The sequence below is a fragment of the Entelurus aequoreus genome, linkage group LG01 (genome assembly GCF_033978785.1).
Source record: "Entelurus aequoreus isolate RoL-2023_Sb linkage group LG01, RoL_Eaeq_v1.1, whole genome shotgun sequence".
NCBI classification, from domain to species: Eukaryota; Metazoa; Chordata; class Actinopteri; order Syngnathiformes; family Syngnathidae; genus Entelurus; species Entelurus aequoreus.
In genome coordinates this window covers 87,126,068-87,149,517 of record NC_084731.1, presented here as the reverse complement: position 1 = coordinate 87,149,517, position 23,450 = coordinate 87,126,068, and the positions used below count along the sequence as shown (strand labels likewise).

The 23,450-nt window shown below is 40.7% G+C and overlaps 1 protein-coding gene across 2 annotated transcripts in view; it reads right to left on the bottom strand.

The window, feature by feature from the left end:
• The window catches only part of pard3ba (par-3 family cell polarity regulator beta a), a 427,783-nt gene that overhangs the window by 336,647 nt on the left and 67,686 nt on the right, over positions 1 to 23,450 (bottom strand). Inside the window, exons 4-5 of one of the 2 annotated variants that reach the window (XM_062060174.1) lie at positions 16,165 to 16,265; positions 5,469 to 5,533 (exon numbers count right to left, since the gene is read on the bottom strand). In XM_062060174.1, the coding sequence (XP_061916158.1) occupies positions 5,469 to 5,533; positions 16,165 to 16,265 (166 nt within the window). Of the gene's footprint in view, positions 1 to 5,468; positions 5,534 to 5,650; positions 5,814 to 16,164; positions 16,266 to 23,450 lie in introns of those variants that run through there. The other variant, XM_062060183.1, reaches the window with a different exon arrangement.

Here is a 23,450-nt window from a genome sequence, read left to right as displayed (position 1 = left end):
CCAGGCCAAGAAAACAGACACTCAGGAAACTTGGGTTTGGATGATGTATAAAAGAGGTACCAATACACACACACGTAGTACGTCATTCATATTCATATATTAAAATAACAGCGGCTCTAACAAGCTCATCAGAAGAAGCCGAAGCTTGTTAGTGCCACATGCTAATATGCAGAATAGCTTCGCTCACCCATTTCAGCATCCCACTGACACAAACACAAACAAACACAGTCATCCACCGCGGAGCGGGGGAGGTGAGGGACGGTGGGGCGGATGAAAAGAGCAACGAGGAGTGAGACAGATGGAGCTCCTGCTCTTGGTTGACTTCCTCTACATCAACGGAGACCGAGAGCTGAACAAACTTGTGAGCGGATCTCGTTGTAACGCAGCTTCTTCCACTGCCAACCATCTGTTACCATGGCTAACTATCCGTCCAAGGTGGCCTTTCATTGTATCACAGTGCTGTCAAGACCTCGCTGTACTGTAAAATGCTGAAAAATCACCATCTGCTCCCCCAACCAAGGCGTGTCCAGGCTGCCTAAGACTCGCCGCACTGTCTCAAAAATATTCCAGTCTGAAGATCCATTGTTGTTAAATCATCCTAACCCGTCTCAGACATCTGTGAGTTAAAAGTTAAAGTATCAATGATTGTCACACACACACGAGGTGTGGGGAAATGTGTCCTCTGTATTTGACCCATCCCCTTGTTCACCCCCTGAGAGGTGAGGGGAGCAGTGAGCAGCAGTCCCATTTGTATAGTCTTTGGTATGACTCGGCCGGGGTTTGAACTCATGACCTACCTGATCTTAGGGCGGAAACTCTGACCACAAGGCCACTGAGCAGGCTAAACCGCTGTTGGCGTTAACGCACTTTGTGTGTCTTTTTACGCATTGAAATCAGAAAGGACGCGCATTTCCGGAAGTCCGCCCGTCCCCGGGACGCAGATTTTTTTTTTTTACCAACTGTTATTGTTTTCGCGGTCTAGCTCCATCCTATCTTGCCGATACCAAATGTCCCGGCAAGAAATCTGCGTTCAAAGAACTCCGGCTTATTAGTGATTCCCAGAGCCCAAAAAAAGTCTGCGGGCTATAGAGCGTTTTCTATTCGGGCTCCAGTACTCTGGAATGCCCTCCCGGTAACAGTTAGAGATGCTACCTCAGTAAAAGCATTTAAGTCCCATCTTAAAACTCATTTGTATACTCTAGCCTTTAAATAGACCCCCTTTTTAGACCAGTTGATCTACCGTTTCTTTTCTTTTCTGCCCCCCTCTCCCTTGTGGAAGGGGGGGCACAGAACCGGTGGCCATGGATGAAGTGCTGGCTGTCCAGAGTCGGGACCCGGGGTTTGACCGCTCGCCTGTGCATCGGTTGGGGACATCTCTGCGCTGCTGACCCGTCTCCGCTCGGGATGGTCTCCTGCTGGCCCCACTATGGACTGGACTCTCACTATTATGTTAGATCCACTATGGACTGGACTTTCACAATATTATGCTAGACCCACTCGACGTCCATTGCATCCGGTCTCCCCTAGAGGGGGGGAGGTCACCCACATCTGCGGTCCTCTCCAAGGTTTCTCATAGTCATTCACATTGACATCCCACTGGGTTGTGAGTTTTTCCTTGCCCTTATGTGGGCTCTGAACCGAGGATGTCGTTGTGGCTTGTGCAGCCCTTTGTGACACTTGTGATTTAGGGCTATATAAATAAACATTGATGTTGCGGTACTAATGAATCAAAAACGGTACTATACTCTGTTTGAAAAGTACCGGTTTGTCATATTTTTTTGTTTTTTTAACTGGCATGATGGCGCGTCGTCATCACGTCGTGACATTGCTGGTTTTACAAGCAGAGGAGCATGTTCGGCAGCGCACAATCACAGAACACTTAAAAGCAGTGTGTAGCATTTTGGCTTAAAAACTGACGATAAAGGTGAAGTTATAACACTGAAACGCCCTCAGGAAGAGGTGCTTTAAGACATGGCTACCTAGCTAGCGGCTAATGTCCATCCGCAATCCGTAGTGTTTTAGCTACTTCTAAATCACTAATCCTCACCTCCATGGCGACAAATAAAGTGAGTTTTTTACAAGTATCATCCCTGCAGGACGAGGAATAGCTAAACATGCTTCACTACACACCATAGGAGGATACAATAACTCACCGGCCTCACAATGTAAACAAATGCCATGGGTGTATCTACACATCCACTGTAATGATGCCAAGTACAAGATACTACTATGATTGCATCAATATTTTTTATTCTCACAAAATCTTTTTTTTTTTTTAATTTGTATTATATTCATAAACTCAGGAAATACGTCCCTGGACACACGAGAACTTAAATTATCACCAATGTATGATCCTGTAACTACTTGGTATCGGATCGATACCTACATTTGTGGTATTATCCAAAACTAATGTATTTTATTTAAGGACAACATTGTTCTTTGATTGCAATAAGAAACATAAGTTTAATGTACCCTAAGATTTTTTGTTCAAATAAAGACATTAATGCCATTTCTTTGGGGTCCGCTTTATTTAGAAAAGTATAGAAAAGTATTGTAATACATTTTGGTATCGGTACCGGTACCAACATATTTGTATCGAGACAATCCTACCCTGAATGCAAACATTTTATCTAAATAAATATTGAACATTCCCAGTTGGAAAAACAAAGTGTTGTCTTTTTGTTTGTTGCCATCACGTGATCACGGCATTCTCGCTTGCTCGTCCGTGTTGATGGGCTCATATTGCCCATTCAATTTGGCCTTATCTTATTTTTTTCCTCCTATTTTTTTGTTACCTTGCGGCACTTCTCACTGCCGAGTCGCGAGGCTCTCTGCCGTGAATCCTGTGCGTGTAAAGCGGTCGCCTCGCTCTCCTCCCACCCAGACAAAGATTCTCACCGCGTTCGGTTAATTCTACAGTTAAATAAAGACGCTGCACAGAGTGAGACCTCTTTCTTCCCGTTTGAAGCGAGAGACGAACAAACGCCAGGCTCAACCATTCTGATTGGCAAACATGTCTGTCAATCAAATGCCAAAGAAAACATAGCCTTTTGCACGAAAGAAAACCTTGATGTCGATTAATTGTGCAGCCCTACGCCAGGGGTCCACAACCTTTTTTGGACCGAGGGACCGGTTTAATGTAGGCATTATTTTCACGGACCGGGCTTCAACCCGTGGCAGATAAATATAGCAAATAAATGCATGAAAAATGAACACATGAAAAAACTCACCATAAGGTTCAATTAGTGGGAGCCCCTGGCCTTTTCCCTTTGCAAAAAAGCTCTCCATAGACTTCTGTTTTTTACTCATTTTTGCTATTAGTGGGCTTTTTTTGGCTTTAGTATCTGATGGGTTATAGGTGATACATCACAATCAAGGACAAGAGCATAGATATATATATAAAGCTAGAAATACTTTAAAGTTATGTATTTATGTTTTGTGCAATATTTCATACGTAGATACACTAATGTTAGCTTTTTTTGGTCCAATTTTCCATGCGTAAATACTTCTGTTATTGCTAACTACTTGTGTAGTAGGACTATGTGCAATGATACCAGCACTTTAACTCACTAGGGTCAAAGGAGATGTGTATTTTCTTCCTTTAGCACAATTATTATATGCAACAATGTAGCACTTCTCCATCTGCCTTATGCACTTTAACTACTATGGTCACTTTGTTCCTGATCTGCCCTGATCTTAGGTCATCAACCTGCCACGGACTGCAGATGGAACCTAGCTTTTGGCTACAATTTCCATTTTATTTGTTTATTATTGTGCATTGAACCATGTAACAAAAACGTAACAAATAAAGCAAATGGAGACTTCCTATCAGGAGTTTTATAATACATCAATGAACAAGCTTTTTGGTGTGTCTGGTGGGAATGGCGAAAGTAGGAGAAAATGCGGTCAGTTATAAATTATTTAATGTCTCTGTGTGGCCCGGTAGCAACCACCGGTTGGCGTGATGCAACATGCTCACTAATAATCTACGCATGTTATAGTTTGCACTAGGGCTAGGCGATATATCGAATATACTCGATATATCGTGGGTTTGTCTCTGTGCGATGTAGAAAATGACTATTTCGTGAGTATTCGAGTATAAGTTCTCACGCAGATGCTTTTAGCTGCAGGCATTACACGACAGGCTTTTCTCACTCTTTCTTGTCTCTCCTTCGCACAGAGACATAAAACAAGCTCACCTTGTTACATATGTCACATACTGTCGCACGTGCAACGTCCTCGCCAAGCAGAGAGGTAGCGGCATGGTAACGTTAGCTGTGGCAGGTGGTGCAAGCGTAGCGGTGCGAGTGGTAGTACAAGAGAGACAAGGTGCGAATCTGGTAACAAATGGAGGAAGAATTAATTCCCAAGAAAAACAGCACGGGGTCCATCGTCTGGCGGTGGTTTGGCTTCAAGCGGGAATGTGTTGAACAGACAACCCTAATATGTCAAGTATGCGGCAAAAGCGTTGCTACAAAAAGTAGCAGCACTACTAATTTGTAGCATCATTTGAAAAGTCACCCGCTAGAGAATAAGGAGTGCTTGAAACTCCGCATGTCAACATCTTCGGCCGGTGCCAAACCCACAAAATGCAGAAGCAACCAGCACTGACTCAATTGAGCCTGGCGTCTTCCATTTCCAGATCAACACCATATGACAAAACCACATAGCGAAGGACATACACTATTTGATTTCCTGTCATGCAGCTCATTTTTATTTTGCAGTTATTGAAATATCTTGTGTGACATCATGCACAAAAGTGCATTTTATTTGTTTTAAACTATTGTAGTGGCATTCTGTACAAAAAGTGCACTTTAATTTAGTGTTGTTTTGATATGTCATCTTAGTGACATCATGCACAAAAGTGCACTAATAGCTTGTTTTAAAATGTCTCTGACAATCTTGCACTTTCTGTTTTGAAATGACATGAATGTTTGTGCCACTGCTTAATAACTGTTTAATAAATACAGTTTTGGTAAATTTACTTGGTTGTGATTTCCCTCTCTGCATGAAAGTTTAAAATGAGCATACATTAATGCAGTATGAACAAGAATGTTTTAATGTAGACACATAGAACCATCATACTGCTGTGATTATATGCATCAAGTGGTAATTCAAGGCTAAAGCAAAATATGGAGATATATATCGTGTATCGTGACATGACCTAAAAATATGGAGATATTAATAAAAGGCCATATCGCCCAGCCCTTGTTTGCACACAATTAGTAAATAAGGCCCAAAATTTACAAAAAACAGGGCAAAATTTGGGGGGAAATGATTGTCAAAAAGCAAAAACTACATAGCACTGTATATGAAAACATAAAAGTGAGGCGTAACAAGTTAAACAAAAGTTAATGTCAGTTATGAAAACATCCAGCCATCATCAAACAAAGCAGGTTCATTAATCTGCTACTAATATTTTTGATGACTCAGATTGAAGTATTTACACCACCCACACGCACTCCTACCTAAATGTGACAAAGCTCATCTTGGTGGGTTGCTCTGCACCTCCCCTCAGCACATGGTTGATTCCCTGTGAAAATAAAATAAAGTCAGTCAATTCTGGCAAGTGCAAAACAACAAGAGCGCCGACTTCTCCCAGGAAGCAGTATATACAAAGCGGCCGGCGGGCAATTGCTGCGTAAATCACCTTTGCAAAGGGGGGACCGCCGGACGCTGAGCTCTCCCAAGCGCCGCTGTCCTAAGATCGCTACCTTTGTTTACTTCTTTCTAGCTGTCCCACCCCCACTGCCCCATGTCAGGGGAGGATCTATTTTTAAAGTCTGCAAAATCATCGACCCTCCGGCGAGTGGACGAGGAGCGAGAGGCGCGTAAATAGATAAAGTAACGGCAGCATCAATCTGTTGCGAGACCCTCAAAAATGCCCTGAATCGTTAACGACAAGAAGGGTGCAATTAGGTCCTTCTGCCTTGTCACTTCCATTGTGTCACCAGCACTAATGGCTAAAAAAGCAACCGCCCACCAGCCTCCCCCTGAGAAAACGCACAACTCCCCGGAGGACTATCCGTCACACGTACAGTAAATTTAAGTTTTATTACTCATATTAAAACACACATTATCACTCTATGAAAACAAAAGAAAAACCAAAATAGTGAATTTTATCATTTGTTTTGCATGTGTCGTCTGCACAAAGTGACCCACTTATGCGGGCGGTGTGAGATTATCTCACAATAGAATGTACATTAGGGGTGAGGGGGGGGGTTGAGCCCCGGGCGCCATTGTTGCCGAGCATCTCCGCGCGACATTATGCAAGACGCGCTGCTGTGAGCCACCTACAACACAGCCTCCAGGAAAACGGTGCTGGCAGGTGAACACAAAAACATGCTTGGGATGGTTTCATGTGCAGCGTTACACAACCGGTGTCGCACACAGACACCACAGCAACAAACATGCAGCACTCGTTAACGCTGTAACATTAAGGGATCAAGCCGGTGAATTTAATCCTCTGATTGAGAGCATTTCTGCCTGTTTTGACATAAAAACAACATCTTTCTGACGCTCAGTCTGCATCTCACTATCCCGACAGTATCAGCAGACAGGAGTCAGAAGTATTCATTGTCCTGCTTTCAAAACATACTCATTCACAGCTAGAGTACAGCTCCAAATGATTGTGATACATTCTTTTAAGGGGTGTTTATGCTGCCTATCATCCATGATCACACGCATTAAAAACTGTACATTTAAAGGATTTGCAAATCATTGTATTCTGTTTTTACTTACGATTTACACATGCCAACTTCACTAGTTTTGGGGTTTGTACAAGCATCGGGATTCAAACCTGCACGTGTATTGAGCAATTTCTTTGTATTTTATGGGATTGTATGACCCTAAGGCCATGTCTACACTAAGTCCTTTAACCCCTTCAATGAATAATTATTTAGCCTAAGCCCTGTTTCAGCCACACTAAATCATTGTTTAAGGTCCCCCTCCTTGGACAATTTTTTACACGGGTAAGTCAGCCGGGTAATTTTTGAATCTCTGGCACTTAGCTTTGTATGGACTCATTGATAGTTTACAAACTGAGTTCGGAGAGGAAGTGACGCCAGAAAGACCGCGCCCCACACAGGAAGTGACGTCAGAAAGAACACGCCACAGCCAGCTTCATAATAAAGCGGTTTCGTAGCTCGGAGCTAACCACTGGAAATATGAAGGCAAGTCATCCAGACATGCCCGTGTTTCTCCTTCCTCTACATGTACAGACGCTTGTGGAAATCACACATGAATACCTTAAGAGAAAGCCATTGCAGCTATTTGGGATACAACACTTCTCAGACGGCAAGAGAACTTTCCAACACCGGGTCATCTTTGTCAGTTGTGATGCTACTTAGCGAAAAACTTCGTCCATTTGCCGAAGGAGAGACAACGAGAATGTGAGCTCCCGTGGATGTGATAAATACCTTAAGAGAAAGCGATTGCAGCTATTTGGGATACAACACTTCTCAGACGGCAAGAGAACTTTCGAATGCACAAAAAACTTCGTCCATTAGTCAAAGGAGAGTCAACGAGAATGCAAGCTCCCGTGGATGTGATAAAAAGGTAGCGTGTGCTTTGTATTACCTGGCCGTAGAGGACAATATTCAATGCATTTGGACTGGCAAAGCAGACTGTATCAGTTATTGTCCGCCATGTATGTCGCGGACTCAACGTCTAGGTCCAGAGTAAATAGAGTCACCAAAAAGGAATGGACAATGAAGGTGAAGGCAAAAGAGTGAGGAGTGCCCTGACCAGATATCTAGATCCCTAGATTGATTGATGTAAAATGTTCTTTATCACATTGTTTACGTGTCTAATAAAGATTTGATTAATTTACAATGTCTCAGGTGTGATTCACTACAATAGGGCCCCACAGCACACTGGATTCCAGTTAACTGAAATACCACAACACTGGATATTGTTCAGATAAGTTACATTTAAGAACTTGCACAAAAAGCAACACTGGCGGTTAATATGAGGTGCGCATTTTCCGCGCATGCGTATTAGGTTGCGTTGTAGGTCGGAGGGGGTCTTAAATGGGGGCATTGTTGTGTGTGTACACGGATAAGGTTAGGTGTAAACGGGGCCTAAATAAAGTCAGAAGGGCAACAGGGATGGCAAAGAGGGAACAGTATGATAACAACCATAGAACCAGATATAGAAATTAATACACGCAGGAAAGTGTCAGGTTGCTCAACTACATGTATAATACTGCTCAGACCCGAATATAAGACGGTACAGTAGAACCCCATCATTCGTGGGGGATACGTTCCGAGACCCCCTAAGAAGGCAGAAAAAACATAAATAATGGACGCACCAATATAATGTCCTAACTTGTATATTTATAATAGTCTTAAGACTCTAAGCCAGGGGTGTCAAACTCAAATACAGAGTGGGCCAAAATTTAAAACTGAACAAAGCCGCGGGCCAAGGTTGAACAAATTAACCTTTTAATAGGGACCCAAACAAGTTTTGCATTGAATATTGAACAAGCAAGGCTTATATAACTTTATAGTGACATGCAAAATCGAGTTTCAAATAATAATAATAATAATTAAAAAATATCAATGGCATATCAAATACAATTTAAATACAAATGTAATGCCTCTTTTCTATTTGCAGCCTTCTGAGGTAAATATCAACATTAACTTTTTCCACAGGCTAATAAATTTGAAAATATAATAACAATGAATAAACCAACCATTCAGGACTTTAAACTGCTCAGTTTGCAACACACTGATCTAATCTGATGTGCCCAAGCCAGATACCTGCCATCTTTTCTTGGATGCTAGTTCATTAATGTCGGGGCTCAGGCTTTGAGCTGAGGCAACCTTCATTATCGAACGAAGGTGTTCATCAGTCATTATATCCCGTAGTCCAGTGGTCCCCAACCACCGGGACCGACCACAAGAAATAATTTTTTTTTTTTTTTTTAATTAAATCAACATCAAAAACATAATATATACATTATATATCAATATAGATCAATACAGTCTGCAGGGATACAGTCTGTAAGCACACATTTCACCTCGTTGACACAAATGGATAAGAACATGCAAATTCTACAGGTCCAAAATTTAAAAAATCTTACGCAGGCACATCCCGGGCAGCTATATGGGGATATGGGGGACTATGTTAAATACCAGCTGATACGAGGGGACCTTTGGCAGCAATTCCAGCTTCAAGTCTTTTTGAATACGATGCCACAAGCTTAGCACACCTATCTTTGGGCAGTTTGGCCCATTCCTCTTTGCAGCACCTCTCAGGCTCCACTAGGTTGGATAGGAAGCGTTGGTTTCAGTTGGCAGTTCCTGCCACTGAAAAACAACCCCACATCATGATGCTGCCAGCACCATGCGTCACTGTAGGGATGGTATTGGCCTGGTGATGAGCGGTACCTGGTTTCCTCCAAACATGACGCCTGGCATTCACGCCAAAGAGTTCAATCTTTGTCTCATCAGACCAAATAATGTTGTTTCTCATGGTGTAAGAGTCCTTCAGGTGCATTTTGGCAAACCTTTTACTGAGAAATGGCTTCTGTCTGGCCACTCTACCATACAGGCCTGATTGGTGGATTGCTGCAGAGATGGTTGTCCTTCTGGAAGGTTCTCCTCTCTCCACAGAGGAATGCTGTAGCTCTGACAGGGTGACCGTGGGGTTCTTGGTCACCTCCCTGACTAGACTAAGATGAATGCAGCAATGTACAGAGACATCCTGGATGAAAACCAACACCTCCCATCCAACATGATGGAGCTTGAGAGGTGCTGCAAAAGAGGAACCGGCAAAACTGTCCAAAGATAGGTGTGCCAAGCTCGTGGCATGAATTTGCAAAATCAAAAAAAAAAAGCCTTTTCACATGGGGTAAATGTGTGTAGAATTTTGAGGACAAAATTAATATATTCCATTTTGGAATAAGGCTGTAACATAAGAAAATGTTTAAAAGCGAAACCCTGTGATAACTTTCCGGATGCTCTGTAAAGTATCAGCCTGAGTGGATCGTTTTTGTGATCGGCATTGAAATCACATACTTTTTCACATAAATTGGTCCTTACTGACGGGTTGCTTCCACCTATTAATGACTCACCTGTGCTTCTCTTTAATAAGGACATTATTTTAACTTTGTGGAACATATTGGACACAATGTGTTGTCAAGCATATGAGATGTGATGCAAGTGTAAGCCACTGTGACACTATATTGTTAATTTTTTTAAATGTTTTTTTTTTTTCATTTTTATAAATGGCTGTTATGATAATGTAAATGAGGGATTTCTAATCACTGCTATGTTGGAATTGTTATTAATATTGATACTGTTGTTGATAATATTCATTTTTGTTTGACTGCTTTTGGATTGTTTTGTGTCATATTTGTATGTCCTCTCAATTGCTCGGTTTATTGCTATTCTGAATGTTGCTGCGCCGGGTTTGGTTTCGGAATATGAATTGCATTATTATGGTATTGTTGTGTATTGTTTTGCTGGATTGATTAATAAAAAAATAAAACACTTATTAAAAATAAAATTAAAAAAACAACAAGTATGTGGAGGGAGGCGTGGCCTGCGGGTCTGCAGCGAAGCGGGGTGTGCCCGGACCGGCCTCGAAGTCAGCGACAGGTGCATAGATGGCCCACCTGGGACTTATCTAATCACCTGTCGCTCTGTATAAGCAGCAACCGGGAGAGGAGAGACGATGTGGGAGCTGGAGCAAGATACAAACAGCAAACTGCTGCAAAGCAATCTGAGAACATATTGCAAAATAAAACTGTATTGTGAACCTGAAACCGGGCTCTCATGTCGGTGCTTGGTGGTCCGAAGAACCCACTAGGGGGCAACCTCCACAATCAAGTGTGGTTTGAAGCAGGATGAGCACGTAGGCAATCTGTTCAGCCTGTACTGGCAACCTGCTTTGAATACTTAACAGTTGGTCCTGGTATTGTGTTGCACATTGCAATCAGGGTTTAGAGACTGTATGTGTGTGTGTGTGTTTCACATCAGCGTGCAGATTTACTAAATGAGGTGTAAGTGTGTGTGTGTCAGCAGGATGAGTAATGAGGTGTGTGTCTTTTGTGTACAGTAGTCGTCTGTTGCATGTCAGGCATCTGAGAAATTGGGTGTAGGAGGAAGTGCAGTTGTGCACCGGGACCCCATCGTCATATCCATCACATCAACTCGCTGCCATGTTGTGTTCTCCAAAAGTCACACCCTCCAGAAACAAGCATGCACACACGCGCGAACGACAACACCCGGCTGTTCCGAGACACGCGAGAGGAAAATAGCTAGTTAGCGAAGGTGTCACTTTTTTTTACATTCACGCCAGACAGAGTGTAACATATCCAAGTCTGCCTCCCTGGTGTGTTAACATACATTGCATCATCACATCTGGAGGTGTTGAAAATGCTGGAGGGGAGGCAAAAAGAAGAAGATGAGGATGCTAGTGAAGGTAAGGAGGAGGGTAGGGGGGTGTCACGGGAGAATTCATTAGCTACTGTAATCAAACACACCATCATTAGCTTCCAGCCTGGCACGGAGTTTGAGGCAATGAATAACGAGTGAAAGAAGAAAAGGTGGCAAAAGTAAAAGTGGAGTAGATCAAGCTCACCCTCCAACTAGACAAGTAAATCAATTAAAGGGACAGGGTGCAGATTTATCATGAGATCCGCCTTAATTACACCTTATCTCGAGTCCAATACTGTATGTGTGTGTGCTCAGGGTTGGTGGGGGTATTGACTGTACTTTACTGCATGCAGTGAGGACAGAGTGACCGTGTACTGCAGACCTGGGAAAATTAAGGCCCGCTAGATTTTTCAATCTGGCCTGCCAGACATTCCCCCAAATTTTTTGTAGATCTTTAAGATCAAAACTGTAGCTGCCATTATGATGTGCAGTGATGTTTTCAAAGGACCGTAAGTCTTGAACTATACAAAGTACTTCAATGGTTGGAATCTGTGCTTTTGCATGATATACTAGTTACTAAGGTAATCTAAGTCACAGCAGCTCAGACGAGGTACTAAACAGTGTTGGGTGGAAAGCGTTTCCACAGTGTTTCCAGAGCGGCCAGTCTGAAATGCGGGTGTCAGGAGATTTTTACAACAAAGTTCTAAAGCTTAGTGATATGTCAGATTGTAGGTGGGTTTATTTTTACCCTTCGCATTCATATTTCGCTGTGTTTGTTGAGTTTCGCTTGATTGTAAAATATATGTCGATCGAGAGGGGGTGTGACGTTCATATGTTGTCAATATTCAGTGTTTTATCGTTCATAGTTAATATTGTAAATCACACACTCTTTATTTTCATGTGCATTCTGGGTGTCTCATTCAGTAAAAAAATGTAAAATTCCATTCCGATTTTTAAGGCGGTCTGTGATAACGTCTTTAGCATTCGATCAGACATTATTGTGAGGTTTTATACTAGTGTTTCTAAAAATAGATATACCAGCCCCCTGAAATTTTTTTCTCTAAATTTGGCCCCCCGGAGTCAAAATAATCGCCCAGGCCTGGTGTACTGACTACAAAAGTCCTTCAAGCTCCAAGACGACAGTGTACAATTCAACCAGGCCTCTTCACTAGATATATGTATAAACACAGCCCTAAACTAAGAACCCGACCACTGATCCAAGGCTTCATCTGTGGCTGCGTAGGCAGTGGGCACCTTCTAAAGCAGGGGTGTCCAAAGTATGGCCCGCAGCTAACTTATTATTAAAATAAAAAGAGTGGAATTTATGAGGAAACAGGTGAAATGTAACAAGAAAATCAGGCTGTTTTTTAAAGCTCTCATAGCTCAAAAACAATAAGGAATCATGAAAAAACATGAAAAAATAACTTATCGACGATTGATCAGCAAAGTCTCTGGAACAATGGTTCTCAAACCTTTTTCACCTAGTACCACCTCAGACAAAAACTTGGCTCTCCAAGTACCACTATAATGACCAAAATTTAAATATAGTAGCATAGTAGGCCTAAGTATTCATTAAAACAAGGCACAGGTTTTAGTTAACAAGTTTGTTTAATATTTCTGGCCACTGTAACATTATACACAGGTTGAACAGTAACACTGTGTTTGTATATAGGAAAATAAAACACTGTACTTTAATCAAGTGATTATTTGGTGTACCACTAGATAAAGCCCACGTACCACAAGTGGTACACATATCACAGTTTGAGAACCCCTGCTCTAGAAATTTAACAAAATCAGTGATTCTCAAGGAGTGAGACAAGTACCACTACTGGTACGTGGGCTCCATCTAGTGGTACGCCAAAGAATCACTTAATAACAGTACAGTGCTTTATTTTCCTATATCTGAACACAGTGTCACTGTTCAAACCGTATGCAATGTTACAGTGGCCAAAAATATTAAATATACTTGTTAAATAAAACCTCTGCCTTGTTTTTAACGAATACATGGGCCTACTACGCTATTGTAATTTAATGTAGGTAATTATGGTGGTACTTGTAGGGTCAAGTTTTTTCTAAGGTGGTACTTGGTAAAAAAAAAAAAAAGTTTGAGGACCACTTTAAGTCAATATAAAGACTTAAGTGTGGAATAAGGCTGAAACGACGCGTCGACATAGTCGACGTCATCGGTTACGTAAATACGTCGACGACGTTTTTGTGCGTCGACGCGTCGCATATTTACGTCACACTACCGTCATGGCGAAGCGCAAAGCAGACGATCAAAGCAGACGATGCGAGCGAGGGGGGAAAAGCATGCCAAAAGTGGTCAAAAGTGTGGGAGTATTTCAATAAACGGCCTAATAATGTTGTTGTATGCACACTGTGTCGAGCGGAAATGGCCTATCATAGCAGCACAACGGCTATGAACGAACATTTGAAAAGAAAACCATCAACTAGTCAATCGTCCGTGCGAGCATACGTTGTCATCATTACACAAAAACATGAATGTGTCATTTGTATCTGCCAGGGGTGTAACGGTACGTGGTTTGTATTGAACCGTTTCGGTACGGGGCTTTCGGTTCGGTACAGGGGTGTACCGAACGAGTTCCTAAGCTAAAGCTAAAGTGTTAACAAGCTGCTTTGCTCCTTCTGCCTCTGTCTCAGCACGCAGCATTGTCCCACCCACACAACCATCTGATTGGTACACACAAAGCATTACCAGCCAATCAGCAGTGCGTATTCAGAGCGCATGTAGTCAGCGCTTCAGCGTCGAGCAGATAGGTGTTTAGCGGGTGAGCACCAGGCAGCGGACTCTCCCCAAATGATAATAAACACCTCCCAGTCAACTACTAGTAACATCACTATGAGCCCGTTGACCTTCTAGAAACTTAAACTGCAGCTCAGCTCACTCGCAGTCCTGGCTTGAGGTGAAGGCTAATTACCTCTCAGTTCCAGCCACATCGACCCCTTCTGAGCGCCTGTTTTCAGCTGCTGGGAATATTGTAAACAAGAAAAGAACCAGAGCATGTAGACATGCTAACCTTTCTTCATTACAACTGTTAGTCACTCACTGGAATGAGTAGAATTGGTTATTGTGTATTGTGTTGGACTGGATGTTTATTTTGCACATTTTAAAAGCAATACTTAATGTTTACAGTGCTCCAGAATATTTAGATTGGCACTTTTTTGTATTGGATGTTTATCTTTATTTTTGCACATTTTAGCAAATAAGCAATACTTTCACTTTTGTTGAAATGTTTACACTGTTGTTACAGAATATTTCGTTTTGCACTTTTTTGTATTGGGTGTTTATCTTTATTTTTGCACATTTTAAAGCAAAATAGGCAATACTTTTACTTTTGAAATGCTTATACTATTGCAGAATATTAAGATTTGCACTGGATGTTGACTTTTATATTTGCACATTAAAAAGCAAATAAGCTACTTTTAATTTTGTTAAATGTTAAAAGTTTTAAATGTTTACATTGTTACAGAATATTTAGTCATGTTGTTGTCAATGTTGACTGAGTGGCCATACTTCTTTTTTTTTGTAAATAAAAGCCATGCCTTTTGAAAAAACGGGCCTACATTTATTTTTTCATCTTCATTTTGAATAAAAAAATAATCGGCAAAAGGAAAAATAATCGGTAGATTAATCGAAAAAAATAATCTATAGATTAACCGATTAATCGAAAAAATAATCTATAGTATAATTGATAGAAAAATAATCGTTAGCTGCAGCCTTAGTGTGGAAAGTGAAAAAAACATTTTTTTTAAAAGTCTGACTTATTTCTAACACTTTTTTGAGTTGGTGCCCTTTTGAATCACCAAACATTTGTATGAGATTTCTTTTTTTTTTAAACAGTCATTGCTCAAAAAATAATAATAAATTAAAATCAATGGAGTTATGAATTATTGACATATTTAGGGTTCCAATGACTTCACATCAAATTGTCCACTTTGAACATTTTGCCATAAAAACAGGGTTTTCTTTGACTAAAAGCACATAAAACATTTAAAAAAAAAACGTTATACTGACAGATAGACCTGAAGTTGATCTAGAGATTTAAGCGTTAAATAATAATTAAAAATAATAAATAATATATGAGTCATTTTTAACATTTGTCCCAGGACAAAAGTTGAGGGGAGCCCTAAAAAAATATCTATATATTGTATTTGTTTTAAAATTGAAACATATCATGATTTTTAGTGAGCGGCCCTCAGTGGAAGAAGTTTGGACACCCCTGATCCAAAGCGTCCAGTGCAGTTGTGTGCTTAGTCACTGTTGAGTCGAACAACAGAACTCCATGTTGGTACTCATTTTTTTCCCCGCTCATTCTCGAAACATGCTTGCGCACTCAAACACACACACACACACACACACACACACACACACACACACACACACACACACACACACACACACACACACACACACACACACACACACACACACACACACACACACACACACACACACACACACACACACACACACACACACACACACACACACACACACACACACACAAACAATGGCAGGCTGTGTGAAGAAGATGGAGTGCACTTTATTTCCAAGTGCAGCCCAAAGCACAGTGCTGGGAATAGAATTTGGCGAATGTTTTGTAGTCACTGTCCTCAACAAGTGTGTGTCACTACATAATGGCAACTGGGATGTCTTCATGCATCAATTATCTATATATATTTTCTAATCTAAGTCCGTTTTCATTTCCTCTTTAGAAGCAACCTTAAAGCGAGCAAACTTTTGTGGCACTTGGCTCACCGTTTTGAAGGTCTCCGTGCTTCGGTCTTCGTATGGCGTGGTTGTCTCAATGGGCGGAGCCAATGCTGACTCACTGCTGCTCCTCACTAACAGGGGTGTGTCTGCAACAAAGAAGGAAGGCGTAACGTGACACGAGCGAAAAAGAGTAGTTTACATTTGTCGCAAGTGCAATCATTAGGTAAAATTTAAAACATTTACAATTTTAAATTTTAAATTGATTGACGCTTCCCTTTGCAATGGCATGGGAAGAATACATACAGTGAATTTTCGTACGTAGCGGTTAGACACTCAGCAGTATAAAATAGGAATGTCCCGGTACAACTTTTTCACCTCTGATACGATACCGATATTGGAGCCTTGAGTATTGGCCTACACCAATATTGATCCTAGACGATATCAGCACAAATCATACACACTTTTAGCATTGTTTTAGTATGCAATGTTAGAAACAAGGCTTGATCGAGTTAAATTACCTAAACCAGGGGTCGGCAACCCAAAATGTTGAAAGAGCCATATTGGACCAAAAATACAAAAAAAGTAATCGGTCTGGAGCCGCAAAAACTTAAAAGACTTAAAAAAGTGTTATAATGATGGCAACACATTATGTAAGTGGCTAATTAGTTATATTAGCCTACTATCAAAATGACTATGTGCCGCAGGCTGACACAAATCTTTCAATATTTATTCTACACATTTTTACAACATTGGAAACATTAGTAAAACTTCTCCGGACTTGGTGATGTATGGCTTAGATGCAGCTGCTCGGCCATGGAAACCCATTCCATGAAGCTCTCTGCGTACTGTACGTGGGCTAATTGGAAGGTGACATGAAGTTTGGAGCTCTGTAGCAACTGACTGTGCAGAAAGTCTTTGCACTATGCGCTTCAGCATCCACTGACCCCTCTCTGTCAGTTTACGTGGCCTACCACTTGGTGACTGACTTGCTGTTGTTCCCGAACTCTTCACTTTTCTTATAAAAAAAAGTTGACTTTGGAATAATTAGGAGCAAGGAAATTTCACGACTGGATTTGTTGCACAGGTGGCATTCTATGACAGTTGCATGCTGGAAATCACAGAGCGGCCCATTCTTTCACAAATGTTTGTAGAAACAGTCTCCATGTCTAAGTGCTTGATTTTATACACCGGGCCAAGTGATTAGGACACCTGATTCTCATCATTTGGCTGGGTGGCCAAATACTTTTGGCAATGAAGTATATATCGGAGTTTTGAGATACAATCCGATATAACCCAAAACTGTTTTTTTTGCAATATTGGATCGGGACAACCCTAGTGGAAACAAACTGGTGAGCTATAGAGACCCACCCCTATAACTGATGGTTTTCATGAAAATTTAGGCAATAACATGTGCGTTGATATTTCTGGCTGCCTCACAGACCCATTCTTCCAGCAATAACTCCATGCACCACACCCACATATGACCAGCTGGCTCCACACCCCCGCCCCCAGAATCCGACATTCACACGAACACTTACCACAAGCCCTCTGCACAGACCAAAGCAGCAGGGTGAGAGAGGGGTGCCACTGGCAGGTCTGAATCCATCATAAAACAATTCAAAAGAATCTAATTTGGAGCTTTGTGCTGCTCCTGGCTTTTAATATGCCGCCTAAAGCGAGCAGACTGCCATGATATAAAACCCTCTGTCAGAGTGTCGTCACACCGAAGCCAACAGAGGAGAAAATAAAGACGGGTATGGGTGCACGATAAACGAAAATAGGAATAGAGCACTGAAAGACTGAGGGAGAAGGAGCGAGGGACAAAACTGAGAATCACCAAAAAAAAGGATGGAAATACTCGCAAAATCCTCTCCCTTCCTGTAATCAATCTCTCTTTAGGGGGCAGTGACAGGGTCCTGGTCCGACGTGGGAAGAATAGAGAGCATAAAGGAAGAAAACAAGCAAGAATGAAGAAGGAGCTGATACGGGTGTGTGGTTAATGAAAAATGGTCATACCGACCACCTCGGACATGCTCACAAATATCCTTTCCAGCAGCTTCCACATGTCTCACTCATCCAGCATTGTGTTCTGGAGTGACGGCTAATTTAGATTAATTACTATTAATGATTTCCCGCGGACAAGATTGCAGACGCCAGAGTGACCCGCCATCTGTCTGTGTCTTACCTACGGTGACTGGTGAAAGACAAAGGATCCTCAATAAAGCTGAGTCAGCATCAATGATGTCAATGACCTTATTTTCTTGTTAGGGTCCATTGTGTGTCGTCTTTGAACGAATGTCGGAAATGTGTTAACGAGAATGTGGTAACAGAAGACTATATGAGTGAAAGCTGCTTTGACTTTACACACAAATACACACATGCACCGTTATAATGGACCTCTGAGAAACGGTGACAGGTCCATGGTCAACAGCCAGGGTCCATTACCCTGCACTCAGTGCCATAAATCCTCATCCTGCAGCCATTTAATTTATCACAGCCTCCTCAGCCATTTCAAGGAGCTTGAGGAGGACCAGGTTTGACCCAGGACCTAAAGTGACCTTGCAGGGTCATATGGTGGCAGAGGATGGGGAGCAGTGTGGGTGTCACAGATAATGATGAGTGACAGTTGCAACTCTTACACCATAAACAATATTACTTTGGTTAAAAAAAAAAAAAAGGATGTGAGCACCCTTTGAGAAAAAAAGAGAAACGTTTTTATCGGCACGAAGGCTGCCACGCAAAAAAACGAAATAAACTTTTGAAAATCAAGACGACATTTCCTGCAATTGGGTGCATTTCAACACTACATTTTACTTTTACATTTTTAGTACCGGTACTAAAATTATTTCTGTACTTTTCGGTACTTTTCTAAATAAAGGGGACCACAAAAAATTGCATTATTGGCTTTATTTTAACAAAAAATCTTAGGGCGCATTAAACATATGTTTCTTATTACAGTTAAGTCCTTAAATAAAATAGTGAACATACTACACAACTTGTCTTTTAGTAGTAAGTAAACAAACAAAGGCCCCTAATTTAGTCTGCTGACATATGCAGTAACATATTGTGTCATTTATCATTCTATTATTTTGTCAACATTATTAAGGATAAGTGGTAGTAAATGAATTATTAATCTACTTGCTCATTTACTGTTAATATCTGCTTACTTTTTCCTTTAACATGTTCTATTTACACTTCTGTTTAAATGTCATAATCCTTTTTCTTCTGTTGTTTGATACAAATGTGGGTATCAATCCGATACCAAGTAGTTACAGGATCATACATTGGTCGTATTCAAAGTCCTCATGTGTCCAGAGACGTATTTCCTGAGTTTATAAACATAACATACATTTAAAAAAAACGAAAGAAGATGTGATGCCAAAAAATATAAACGTAATCATAGTAGTATCGAGTAGATACGTGCCTGTACTTGATATCATTACAGTGGATGTTAGGTGTAGGTCCACCCATGGCGTTTGTTTACATTTTGACGCCGGTGAGCTACGGTGTGTAGTGAATCATGTTTAGCTATTCCTCGTCCTGCAGCGATGATACTTGTAAGAAACTTACTTTATTTGTCGCCATGGAGGCCTGGATTAGTGATTTATAAGTCGCTAAAACACTGCCGACGGCGGATAGACGTTAGCCGCTAGCTAGCTAGCCATGTCTTAAAGCACCTCTTCCTGAGGGCATTTCAGTGTTATAACTTCACCTTTATCGTTGGTTTTTAAGCCAAAATGCGTCCGTTCTCCTTTTTCGGTCTACACACTGTGTCTGCTTGTAAGTACTCCGTGATTGTGCACTGCGGAACATGTTCCTCTGCTCGTAAAACCAGCAATGTCATGACGTGACGACGACGCGGGTGAGTGGGGGACTGGTACGTTTCAGAGGCAATATAGTACCGAAAATGATTCATTAGTATTGCGGTACTATACTAACACCGGTATACCGTACAACCCTAGTTACGGCCATGCAGGTGTACCTAATGTTTTGACCGGGTGAATATATATATATATATATATATATATATATATATATATATATATATATATATATATATATATATATATATATATATATATATATATATATATATATATATATATATTAGGGCTGCAACTAACGATTAATTTGATAATTGATTAATCTGTCGATTATTGCTTCATTACTTCGATTAATAATCGGATAAAAGAGACAAACTAAATTTCTATCTTTTCCAGTATTTTATTGAAAAAAAACAGCATACTGGCACCATACTTATTTTGATTATTGTTTCTCAGCTGTTTGTACATGTTGCAGTTTATAAAGAAAGGTTTATATAAAAAAAATAATAATAATAATATTGCCTCTGCGCATGCGCATAGCATAGATCCAACGAATCGATGACTAAATTAATCGGCAACTATTTTTACAATCGATTTTAATCGATTTAATCGATTAGTTGTTGCAGCCCTAATAAATAAATAAATAAATATATATATATATATATATATATATATATATATATATATATATATATATATACACGTTTATTAAGTTTATATTGGACTACAGTATGTCTTGGAAAATACCAGTGGTGACGACTTCAAAATAAATATTAAAACAGTATACATGTTCAAAAGATAAGTTATGATACATTTGGAGAGGGTGGGGCATAGTTTCATTTGCAATCTGGAAACGCTTCCAGAATCGAACATCTTGCAGACGGACTGTGTAATAAAAGTGACTGTGGAGCAAAATTTACGCAATATTTACAGCAAAGCAAAAATGTAGATTAAAAATCATCACGTCACTGATGCATCAGCTTTTTAAAGATCAGAAACAGGCCTAGGTTCAATATCGGTTCTCTTCCTCACTCCCAGTAAGATTTCTGTTATTGAAGAGACCCGAAGGGGCCTCATGAACTTCTCTCCATCTGCTAGCTAGGCTGCCTGTGCAGCTCTGGGAGGTTTATTCTAAGGGTTTCCTCTTGTTGTCAGTTCTGTATCACTCAAGTGCTAGTTCACTGCCGGGACAGCGGCGAAAACAAGGCTGTTTCTTTCGAACGCTTATGATTGTTTCTGAAGTGACTGATAGTGAGTTTGTCGTCGTTTGCCTTTTCAAGCATGCATGTACTGTATAATGATTAGTCATATATTTGACTGTATGTACATACTGGATACTTATTCACACCAGTGTGTGTTTGTGTACTTGTGCCCACTGCTCTTGTTTCTCTGGCAATCGATCGAGCGTCCTGGTTCAGGCTGCTCATGGGATGATGCGATAAGGACTCTCTTCCTAGAAGTGTGTGTGTGTGTGTGTGAGTCCGTGTAGCAGCAGATCAATGCGAGTCTAATCATCCCACCGGGCCAGTGTGAAGTACAATCATCCTGGTCAAACAACAAGTTCAGCCACACACAAACACACACACAAACACTTTGACGCCTGACTGATTACAAAATGACTCCTTGTTCCGTCCCACACCCCTCAGTGCGATTACACGCAACCTATAACTAGATTAATGCGAATAATCAGATCGAGGTAATAGTGCCAATAAAAGGAATTAGGAAAAATATGATTTTCCCGAGAAATCTCACTTTACATGTTTGGTCAATACAAAGTTAACGTTGCGCAAAATGAGGCCAATTTTGCAACATAACTCTTGGCCTGCTCGACATGAAGTGGTTATTTATATTGGCAATGTGTGCATCAATTGAATGAAGGCTAATACAGAAAGCCCAAAGGGAAGATCGTAACAGGTGAAGAGGCCACGGTGGACCACAAATAGTGAAGTTGTTATGATCCCTATCACAGGTTTGGCATCACCAAAGCCTGAGACTAAGCAGTATAAATGGGCGATAGAAATAATCTAAATTTGGCCTACGATTGATATTTTGATATTATCGCCCTGTCACCTCATGTTGATAATGCAATCAAGCTATGACCCGCAAATTTGCAAGCAGGGCTTCTACGGATCTTAAGTAAACATGGCTGAAAGCGATCAGGAGCAGCTGGTGAAAGACCAGTGCAACATCCACTATCTGGACTTGGTCGGTATTTAAACCATCCATCATTTAGCAGAAAACTATACAGTGTGTGCGTCCGGGGGGCAACAATTAATAAAATTGATTTGTTTAACTACCTCACAATTAAATATGTAATGGAATACAAGCAATTGTGTGACCTTTAAGCACATATAAACTAAACTGACTTCCTTCTGTACGGTTTTGCACCTTTTTACGGTCTATGGCAGGGTACCATTACAAATACATTTTAGGTAGCCATGCTTAATACTTAATATTTACTCAATTCACAGAATCGGTTTCCCTAATTAACAAGACACTATATTTACCTGTTATCCATATCTTGGGTGTTGTTTTAGAATCAGGAAATAAAAATGAGCTGCTTGTGATGCTTTATGGAATAGTCTGCACTAAAGGAATAAGACCCAATACTCGAGGCTTTCAAAGACTATTTAAAGGGGAACTGCAATTTTTGGGGGAATGTTGCCTATCGTTCACAATTATTATGAAAGACATGACGATGGACTGATTTATGTTGCATTCTAACTTGTAAATAAACGTAAAAGAAAATTCCCTAATAGTGGATGAAATGGGAGGTCCTCTATTCCGCCAATAAAACCCATAAATAACCATTCGAAAAGCGCCAACAAAACTCCATTTACATTTCGTGACTTGAATATTGACCAAGTATTAGTGATATTGTTATTATAAGCCCTAATGCAGACAAACTATTTATGCCATGAACACTACCTTGCGTGCCTATGTTTACATCATCGAGAAGTTTGCTACTTTCTCGCTTCCTTGCTCCCTGCAAGTTTATTGTAGATCATAAATAATGCCTCTCCCAATAACAGAAGAAGGCTGAGGACGTACTCCGACATGCTGGTAAACTTTGACAGCCAAATTAGACCCGGAAATGGCGATAACGACACGAAAAGACGCTTGGTCCCTCCCATTCTTCAAATATGAACATCCTTGCAGTGGCATCCTAATGACAGCAGACCTTGTACAGTAGGCAATGTTTTATTAAGTTTGTTGGCTCTCATGAAGTCTGCAGTGAGTAATTATCTGTTATGTTGTTAAAAAAAAGCGAACGTTATGCGATTTTGAAATAAATGCGCCACGTAAGCTTAAAATTATCAAATACATTCATATTAAATGTTATTATAAATGTGCCTGTTACATTACATATATACTTACATCATGTATATAAAACCCTAATGGAGGTGTTTGGAAGTTTTTTTAAGGGCTTTATAGGCAGAATAGAGCAGCTCCTATAGGCTCCATTGTAGGCGAACTTTTGATCGCATTTATTTAATATTTAGAAAG